The 10,000-nt window shown below is 47.6% G+C and overlaps 2 protein-coding genes across 5 annotated transcripts in view; one reads left to right on the top strand and one right to left on the bottom strand.

Annotated features, from left to right (window-relative positions):
- Positions 1-1,561: 1,561 nt before the first annotated feature.
- Positions 1,562-3,356, bottom strand: LOC143135857 (achaete-scute homolog 5-like). Of its 2 annotated transcripts, none has more exons than XM_076296175.1 (2): positions 3,266-3,356; positions 1,562-3,070 (listed from the first exon to the last, which is right to left on the bottom strand). In XM_076296175.1, exon 2 carries the CDS (start codon positions 3,066-3,068, stop codon positions 2,595-2,597), a length of 474 nt encoding a protein of 157 aa, XP_076152290.1. In that variant the 5' UTR covers positions 3,069-3,070; positions 3,266-3,356; the 3' UTR covers positions 1,562-2,594. The 2 variants fall into 2 exon arrangements, with proteins under 2 accessions (XP_076152290.1, XP_076152291.1); XM_076296176.1 differs by lacking the exon at positions 3,266-3,356 and adding an exon at positions 3,176-3,260.
- A 114-nt stretch (positions 3,357-3,470) lies between these two features.
- prdm4 (PR domain containing 4) overlaps positions 3,471-10,000 on the top strand; it is a 28,301-nt gene continuing 21,771 nt past the window's right edge. For 2 of the 3 annotated variants that reach the window (XM_076296172.1, XM_076296174.1), the window contains exons 1-5: positions 3,638-3,741; positions 4,213-4,273; positions 4,382-4,494; positions 6,740-6,904; positions 8,014-8,619. In XM_076296172.1, the coding sequence (XP_076152287.1) occupies positions 4,383-4,494; positions 6,740-6,904; positions 8,014-8,619 (883 nt within the window). In that variant the 5' untranslated portion in view covers positions 3,638-3,741; positions 4,213-4,273; position 4,382. Of the gene's footprint in view, positions 3,557-3,637; positions 3,742-4,212; positions 4,274-4,381; positions 4,495-6,739; positions 6,905-8,013; positions 8,620-10,000 lie in introns of those variants that run through there. The other variant, XM_076296173.1, reaches the window with a different exon arrangement.

Below are 10,000 nucleotides of genomic sequence, written 5' to 3'. Positions count from 1 at the left end.
CTAACCCTTTTGCCTTAACATCACATACTCGTAAATTGCATCTGAATTTATTCTCACATGAATGCACATTCCCTGCCCATACAATGTGGGAATAGTTTTAACAAGTAATGTGTACGAGTTGGTTATGTTACACTGACGATATAAAGTTAAAGTTACCCAGTTAGCAACCTAATGATGCTACCATTGAATATAGCTTCCAGAGAAATTTGTCGTCAACATTGGGCAATTGAGAGTGAATTAAGTTGTTAGCATACACTGGGCAGTTAAGTAAACACAATTCCTTCAAATTATTGTGTTCAGAAACAAGCAGAACTCCACCTGAATGTAAAACAAATGTATAAAGTCTAACTGTTAGCGAGTTCGCCCATTGACTTCCATTGTGTAAGGTTAGCATGCTTTCCCCCTGGTAGGGGGCGGTAACCTTTCCGAACGTCTTAACCGACTGTATGTATGTGCATAAACATTTGTTTATGTAGTCGTGACAACGCATGTGCATTTCAGACGGCATGCCCGAAATGTATGTGTTGTCACAATAAACAAATCTTGCACACAGGAAGAAAGCTGTTAGGTCTTTTTTACATTTTACTTTATTCTCAAAAAACAAACGTTTGCATCATGTAAAGCAGACCTGTTGGTTACCCAACATAATAAGGAATTTTAAATATAAAGCTTCCAATGCATATCGCCCCCATGTGTCCGAACCCGACTATAATTTCTAAATAATATAGCATGTGGGCTAGCTGCTAGCACATATCCCTGTGCGTCCCACAGCATGTGGGATAGCTGCTAGCACATATCCCTGTGCGTCCCACGGCATGTGGGCTAGCTGCTAGCACATATCCCTGTGCGTCCCACAGCATGTGGGCTAGCCGGTAGCTCATATCCTTGTGCGTCCCACAGCATGTGGGCTAGCCGCTAGCACATATCCCTGTGCGTCCCACAGCATGTGGGCTAGCTGCTAGCATGTGGGCTAGCCGGTAGCACATATTCCTGTGCGTCCCACAGCATGTGGGCTAGCCGCTAGCACATATCCCTGTGCGTCCACAGCATGTGGGCTAGCCGGTAGGATGTGGGCTAGCCGGTAGCTCATAATAGTGACAACATCTGGTCTGATCTTGGTCTCCATTTTTTTGCTTATTCGGTCTCATCTCGAATTGAAAGCAAAAGTCTTGTAGTTATTGCTGTCAAAATTCAACACCTTCTATTGTAAATCATCACATCATGAATGGAAAACATACCCATCAGCCTGTGAAATACTCATCACCCTTTGAAATACTCATCAGCCTGTCAGCCTGTGAAATACTCAAAAATACTCATCAACCTGTGAAATACTCATCACCCTGTGAAATACTCATCAGCTGTGAACTTGACAATGGAAATGTGTGTTGTTGTCCACCAGGGTGATTGAGCGAGCTGTGCAGACACTAGAGGTGTGTGTGTGTGTGGTGTGTGTGTGTGTGGTGTCCTTCCTTGCTCTTCAGCACAGGGCAGCTATCCTCTAGCCCACAACCTCACACACCACACACACACAACCTCACACCAGTGCAGACAGACAACAGACTTCAAGTTCAAGTTTAATTATACAGCAGCACATACATTTTACATTTAGTCATTTTACAGACACTTTATCCACAGCGAAGAGATAAGGACTAACATCCCAGCTACAGTGCAGAAGAGAGCTTAGGTAGGAATGAGCACACTGCATACTGCACACTGCATCAATCAATACTAGCATACTGTATACTGCACACTGCATCAATCAATACTATTACTGGAAGATTAGAGTGCAGACGTTATAAGCACTAGTTAAGGTGTAGCAGGAGGCAGTGGAGGGAAGTGAGGGGCTTATTGTAGCCTACACACAGTGCTCATCATGTGCTTTACATGTTCTCTATAGTAAGCAAGTATGTACATGTTCTGTATAGTAAGCAAGTATGTACATGTTCTCTATAGTAAGTAAGTATGTACATGTTCTCTATAGTAAGTAAGTATGTACATGTTCTGTATAAGACACTTAATCAAGTTTAACGACTTCAAACGATCCAATCATTCACTAAATGACCACCACTCCTTAGCACAGGTAGATTGGCCACCACTCCTTAGCACAGGTAGATTGGCCACCACTCCTTAGCACAGGTAGATTGGCTATTCTGTGAAGTCATCTGTCCCTTAGTGCACAGGTGAAACCACCTTTACTGTCTGAAGCCAGACTTTTCCCACTCTGCATTTAGATGCTGGACCTCACTGGCACCTGAGTGGAATGACTTCTCCTCTGGAAAGGACCCGAGCCAGAGGTCAGGTGGCGTCTGGATATGGACCACACACACTCTGGATATGACCCTCACACAAAACTCTCAAACTCTCAGCTGTCCACAGCAGCACAGCTTCACCAAAACATTGTGTGTGTGTGTGTGTGTGTGTGTGTGAGAGAGAGAGAGAGCAGCACAGCTTTACCAAAACATCTGGCCATCAAATACACAATGATGTACATCATATACAATTTGCTTTGCAATTTGCAATTCGCTTTGGACAAAAGCTAAACTAACTAAGCTAACATCTACAGCGTCTGTCCCTTTCCCCAGTGCCGGGCAGGTTCAGGACGTTCTATCTCGGCTCCAAGCGGTCACTTCTGGGGAGGAAACGGACCCACGTGCCTCCGCGGCTCGTGGTAGACCGGCGCTCAGAACCTCCTGCAGGTGTTTGATATAGCTGATCGCCGCGCGCAGCGTCTCCACCTTGCTGAGTCTCTTGTCTTCGAGTTCGTATGGAAGATGCTGGCGGAGGCGCGCGTATCCCTCGTTGACACAACGCACGCGCTGCCTCTCCCGCTCGTTGCGCTTGCGGATGAACGCAGGCTCGAAGGAGTAGTCGTACACGCTGATGTGCGCGTTGAGGGGCAGGTAGGAGAGGTGCGCGCCGTAGTGTTGTCCGCACACCGGTTCCAGGTAAGTTGGCTCGAGATGGAACTGCAGCCCGAGCGCGTCTATGAACGGATGGGTCTGCGGGTCCACGAAACCCCCTGTCCGGGAGTAAGACAATCGTTCTAGGACGTCCCGTGAAAATGCCATCACTGCAAAATATATCAGAGAATAAGAAACAGCCAGACTAACAATAAACAGATAAACAGCCTAACGAATGAACATTTTCATACAACATAACCAATATCTAAACAGACCATAATAGCCCAGGTCAAGCGCATCATCACCGTCTCCATTACCAACATCCTGAACAGGACGCAGGGATAGTTTGGGCTTTAGCTGCTCACCTCTGGACCGTTCGCCTCACAACTGCCGCTGGCGGCTGGGCACGAGCGTCACCTCTACTCTGCCAGATTCTCCGTCTGTCCCCGCGATGTCGGTTTAAAAGGGGAGAGTGCTCGGGTGAGGGGTGTAATCTCGTCTGCAGGAGGGAGGAGAATTCCTCACCTGTCCCAGTAGTAACCCGCATTCCGTTTTCCGCCCGCAGGAGAGCGGTGATTGACTAGCTGACGCCACATTACAATTCAGCATCAGCAAGGAGAAGGGACGCTCTGCGATGCCACTTTGTTTCCTTTTGGGTGAGTTGTTACATTGTCGCTCGGGACTCCACACCAAAGTGCTGTTTGTTGCAGGTTTGCGCATGCTCAGGCGGCGAGCTCTGTCAGGCAATCATGGACCCTGAGAGTAAAAGCTGTCAGGCAGTGTGTTGGCTTTTAACTTTATTACTCCAGAGAGCCAAACCGGTTTGACTAAACCACAAAAGGTTTGACTTTGTCTTTGCACGAGAACTGGAGGGCAAACTCTTTATGTAGTTAAGGCTTGAGCTTGTATAGAACTCAGGAGTTTTTATGAGTTTGCTAACGCTAATTTCATACTTCGAGTTAGCTTCCATGATGTAGCTAGTTAAGCTTTGTTTATGTTGATGTCTAGGTCGTGGAGTGAGGCAAGGAAAGCCGCAATGGCTGTGCTGATGTGCAAAATAGTCTCAATGTCACGTTTTAGTGTGATCTGGAACTCGCATATGTGTGTAAATCATCAGTTTAGCAGCGTGTTGTACCCAGAGAAAGCAAATTGTAAGCTGCCTAAGATAGCTAACGGCAAGTTAGCTTTGGATGTAAGTTAGCTTGCCGTCAACAATAGATGTTGGCTAGTAGGCTAATAGAAGCTGGCTAGCAGGTGAGTTCTCTGGTCTTTGGTGACTTTGCGTCCATTTATAAATGTCTTCTTCCCTCAGCTCGAAGAGAAATGCATCGTTCTCCACAGCACCGGTAGTGGGAAATACGAACTGAAGCCAGGTAAGCCATGTAGAGACAGTCTTACTCGCATGAGCTAACGTTAGCTCGCCTGTGCTGTGAGAGGTTGTGACTGAGTGAGCAGCGCCTGACGGTGCCGTCCGGTTGCAGGATGAACGAGATGAACCTGAGTCCCGTGGGGATGGATCAGCTGAGCGTGCCCTCGGTGAGCGCGAGCCACCTCGGCCTCCCCGCCTCCCCCACGCACAACTCCATCACATCAGGTCAGTCGCGCGCCTGAGTTGGACGTGGTTTGAGGGTCCTGTCATTAACTGGTACAGTGGGCAACTTTTGGAGCACTCTTGTTGGCATGACAACAACATAGCTGGTTCCATGTGTTTTTTGCTCGGAGGATCATGATAATTTGCCTGCTGATGTTAAAGTTCTCCAGAAAACAATTGTTGCTTAAGCATCAGGGGAACATGCTAGAACAAACACACTCATGAACATTTCCTTTTCATAGTCGGAGTTAGTATTTATTAATAAGCAAAGTTATGGCACTGTTCAATCCCGGCACTACCACCATTGCACACACACTACCATAGCACCTTGTCATGGTCAATGCATCACATGGTCAGTCCGTACCAGAGCTTTATGTGCTCTTTACAGTTGTACATTTCTGTGAGATTTTTATGTATGCGAGACGTATGCGTGTGTTGTGATATGATTGTATTGGATGTCTAATGTCCCTCGGGATGAAAAAATGATCTATCTATCTATCTATCTATCTATCTATCTATCTATCTATGTCTATTACATGTGTGCGTGTGGATCACATGTAGTATGTGTGTGTGCCTGTGTGTGCCATCCTGACTGTGTGTGTGTTGTGTATGTGCTACAGTGGCGGATGCTCCTCTTTGCTGCTATATTGTTCTTTGAGGGCAAAAATGATCCCAATACCCAGAATAGACCAAACCGTATACGTTAGAGTTGTGAGACATGGTAGCTGGCTTGGCTACATTTTACCTGTTCACTTTGGGGGAGTTTAATAGGCTATTCGGTAGCCTACTGGAGTTATTTATCTGTGACTATTCTGTACGTTCATCTGCCTTGCTGTTTTATTTGGAATTTCCCCTGGTGGGGAAGACTATCAAATGACTTTTAAAATTCAAGTAAACATTAGCATAATGTAGCCAGGCTACGCAGTTATATAGGGAGCTATCTGGCTACAACTTAGCCTAAGTACACAACTGAAACAAAAGCAAGTCACAAACTCTGTAACTCCACATTACGGTTTTGTTTACAGTAGCCTAGGATATGTACAAAAACAGATAGAAACCGACTGTATTGCTCACAAATATATGAGAATTTGAGCTGCAACTTGCCTCTCGACTTCACCTGCCAACACTACGTTAATGCATCCCTGAACTTGAACCACTTCCTGTCAGATCGCGATATATGCTGTCAATCAAAAAGAGTCCAGCCTCTATGACGGTTCCTCCAATCATCATACAGAAGCTCGGCGTCCGGGCCATCCCACTGTCCCATTCACTCCCAGAGACGCCGGGATTCTCTGGAAATGACGATTTTGTGGCTCTTGTCCAATAAAGATCTAGCTTTTCTGCACCAAGATCAGCCCACTCTGTAGTGCCATTGAAAGTCCAGTGAAGCCGAGCGTCTGGGTTTTTTGCATGTTTTTTTGATGGATCGTGTCGTCACAGCAATGTATCAGGGGTGCGAAATCACGATAAATGACCGGCAAAACCTTACTGCTTACTAGCCATGAAGATGAACATGTTTTCAGCATGTTCTAGTTGGAAGATAGGCTAATGTAATACAGTATTATTTGATGCAATTTTCTGTGATATTTTAGAGGAGGCTGAGCTTCCCCTGTAGTCTTCTATCCTGACTGTGTGTGTGTGTGTGTGTGTGCGCGCGCTATCCTGACTGTGTGTGTGTGTGTGTGTGTGTGTGTGTGTGTGTGTGTGTGTGTGTGTGTGTGTGTGTGTGTGCTATCCTGACTGTGTGTGTGTGTGTGTGTGCTATCCTGACTGTGTGTGTGTGTGTGTGCTATTCTGACTGTGTGTGTGTGTGTGTGTGTGTGTGTGCTATCTTGAATGTATATGTGTGTCTGTGTGTGTGCTATCCTGACTGTGTGTGTGTGTGTGTGTGTGTGTGTGTGTGTGTGTGTGTGTGTGTGTGTGTGCTATCCTGACTGTGTGTGTGTGTGTGTGTGTGCTATCCTGACTGTGTGTGTGTGCTATCCTGACTGTGTGTGTGTGTGCTATCCTGACTGTGTGTGTGTGTGTGTGTGTGTGTGTGTGTGTGTGTGTGTGCTATCCTGACTGTGTGTGTGTGTGTGTGTGTGTGTGTGTGTGTGTGTGTGGTGTGTGTGTGCTATCCCGAATGTGTGTGTTTGTGTGTGCTATCCTGACTGTGTGTGTTTGTGTGTGTGTGTGTGCTATCCTGACTGTGTGTGTGTGTGTGTGTGTGCTATCCTGAATGTGTGTGTGTGCGTGCCCTCTTCAGCAGGCATGCCAGTGGCCATCCCGAGCTTGGCGTCATCTCTGGGGCCGTTGCCGTCGGCGCTCTCCCTCATGTTGCCCATGGCGCCACTGGCCGAGCGCAACTACCCCCTGCCCCCGCCCCCTTACCCCCACCTGGAGAGCAGCTACTTCAGGCACATCCTACCAGGTACACACACACACACAGCCAGGTACACCAACACACACACACACACACACACACAGCCAGGTACACCAACAAACACACATGATCATATTGTAGACATGATGAGCAGCATGATAAGCAGCATGATGAGCAGGAGTAGCTACTGTAGACATGATGAGCAGGATGATGAGCAGGAGTAGCTACTGTAGACATGATGAGCAGGAGTAGCTACTGTAGACATGATGAGCAGGAGTAGCTACTGTAGACATGATGAGCAGCATGATAAGCAGGAGTAGCTACTGTAGACATGATGAGCAGCATGATGAGCAGGAGTAGCTACTGTAGACATGATGAGCAGGAGTAGCTACTGTAGACATGATGAGCAGGAGTAGCTACTGTAGACATGATGAGCAGCAGTAGCTACTGTAGACATGATGAGCAGCATGATAAGCAGGAGTAGCTACTGTAGACATGATGAGCAGGAGTAGCTACTGTAGACATGATGAGCAGGATGATGAGCAGGAGTAGCTACTGTAGACATGATGAGCAGGAGTAGCTACTGTAGACATGATGAGCAGGATGATGAGCAGGAGTAGCTACTGTAGACATGATGAGCAGGAGTAGCTACTGTAGACATGATGAGCAGGAGTAGCTACTGTAGACATGATGAGCAGGAGTAGCTACTGTAGACATGATGAGCAGGATGATGAGCAGGAGTAGCTACTGTAGACATGATGAGCAGCATGATGAGCAGGAGTAGCTAGTGTTGGAACAGATCAGGATCAGATATGTTCTGTTCAGAATGGCAGCCAGCACTGTTGATGTTGTCTCACCCATGTCTCATCTCACCCATGTCTCATCTCACCTGTGTCCTGTCTCATCTCACCTGCGTCTCATCTCACCCATGTCTCATCTCACCTGCGTCTCATCTCACCTGTTTATCATCTCACCCATGTCTCATCTGACCTGTGTCCTGTCTCATCTCACCAATGTCTCATCTCACCCATGTCTCATCTCACCCATGTCTCATCTCACCCGTGTCTCATCTCACCTGTGTCTCATCTCACCCGTGTCTCATCTCACCTGTGTCTCATCTCACCTGTGTCTCCTCTCACCTGTGTGTTGGTCTGCAGGTATCCTATCGTACCTGGCGGACCGTCCCCCGCCCCAGTACATCCACCCGAGCAGCCTGGGCATGGACGCAGCTCTTTCAGCGGCCAGCAGCGGCCCCCCAGGCCTGGACCCGTATGGGGGGGGCGCGGGGGGGGGTCTGGAGCCACTGGGGCTGGTGGGGGTGGGCGGTCTGGACGCGGACTCTCGGCAGGTGGGGGGGCAGGGCGAGCATGAGGTGCAGGTGTCGCTGGACGGGAGCCTGGGGGGGGCCATGGAGTCGCGGGGCAGCAGTCCTGGGGGGCCGCTAGGCGGCATGGAGGGGGGGCGGGGGGGGGTGGGGGTGATGCCCCTGGAGTTGCCCCCTGCGGTGCTGGAGCAGGAGCATATGGGGGGGGGGCGCGGGGGGGGGGGGGAAGTGCTGCACCCGTCCGCTGAGCTCGGCGGGGGGGGCGGGGGGGTGGTGAGCGTGGTGCTGACGGGGTCGGCCGCGCTGGGCATTGGGCTGGAGCAGGTGACCCCAGAGGTCACCCTCGGACCGGAGAGCGGCCTCGTGCTGGTCAACAACACGCTGCAGCTCGACGACTCCACCTCCAACAAGGAGAACATGGCGACCGCATACAACATCTGTGAGTACAGGCATAAACAACAACAACATCAAATACACACACACACACACACTGCCCTCAACAACAACATCAAATACACACACACATAAATACTGCCCTCAACAACAACATCAAATACACACACACATAAACACTGCCCTCAACAACAACATCAAATACACACACACACACACACTGCCCTCAACAACAACATCAAATACACACACACATAAACACTGCCCTCAACAACAACATCAAATACACACACACACACACACTGCCCTCAACAACAACATCAAATACACACACACATAAACACTGCCCTCAACAACAACATCAAATACACACACACACACACACTGCCCTCAACAACAACATCAAATACACACACACATAAACACTGCCCTCGACAACAACATCAAATACACACACACACACACACACTGCCCTCAACAACAACATCAAATACACACACACATAAACACTGCCCTCAACAACAACATCAAATACACACACACATAAACACTGCCCTCAACAACAACATCAAATACACACACACATAAACACTGCCCTCAACAACAACATCAAATACACACACACACACACACTGCCCTCAACAACAACATCAAATACACACACACATAAACACTGCCCTCAACAACAACATCAAATGCACACACACATAAACACTGCCCTCAACAACAACATCAAATACACACACACATAAACACTGCCCTCAACAACAACATCAAATACACACACACATAAACACTGCCCTCAACAACAACATCAAATACACACACACATAAACACTGCCCTCAACAACAACATCAAATACACACACACATAAACACTGCCCTCAACAACAACATCAAATACACACACACACTGCCCTCAACAACAACATCAAATACACACAAACACTGCCCTCAACAACAACATCAAATACACACACACATAAACACTGCACTCAACAACAACATCAAATACACACACACACTGCCCTCAACAACAACATCAAATACACACACACATAAATACTGCCCTCAACAACAACATCAAATACACACACACATAAACACTGCCCTCAACAACAACATCAAATACACACACACATAAATACTGCCCTCAACAACAACATCAAATACACACACACATAAACACTGCCCTCAACAACAACATCAAATACACACACACATAAATACTGCCCTCAACAGCAACATCAAATACACACAAACACTGCCCTCAACAACAACATCAAATACACACACACATAAACACTGCCCTCAACAACAACATCAAATACACACACACACTGCCCTCAACAACAACATCAAATACACACAAACACTGCCCTCAACAACAACATCAAATACACACACACATAAACACTGCACTCAAC

The sequence above is a fragment of the Alosa pseudoharengus genome, unplaced genomic scaffold (assembly GCF_046254945.1).
Source record: "Alosa pseudoharengus isolate Yale_2024_CS ecotype anadromous, Long Island Sound unplaced genomic scaffold, YU_APseudo_1.1 YU_APseudo_1.1_scf_20, whole genome shotgun sequence".
Lineage (NCBI taxonomy): Eukaryota > Metazoa > Chordata > Actinopteri > Clupeiformes > Clupeidae > Alosa > Alosa pseudoharengus.
The sequence above is the reverse complement of the archived record's forward strand: the minus strand, read 5'-3'. Positions and strand labels throughout refer to the sequence as shown.

Excerpts from the sequence above, each read along its gene's own strand:
- LOC143135857 (XM_076296175.1), bottom strand. The coding sequence starts at position 3,068 with ATGGCATTTTCACGGGACGTCCTAGAACGATTGTCTTACTCCCGGACA.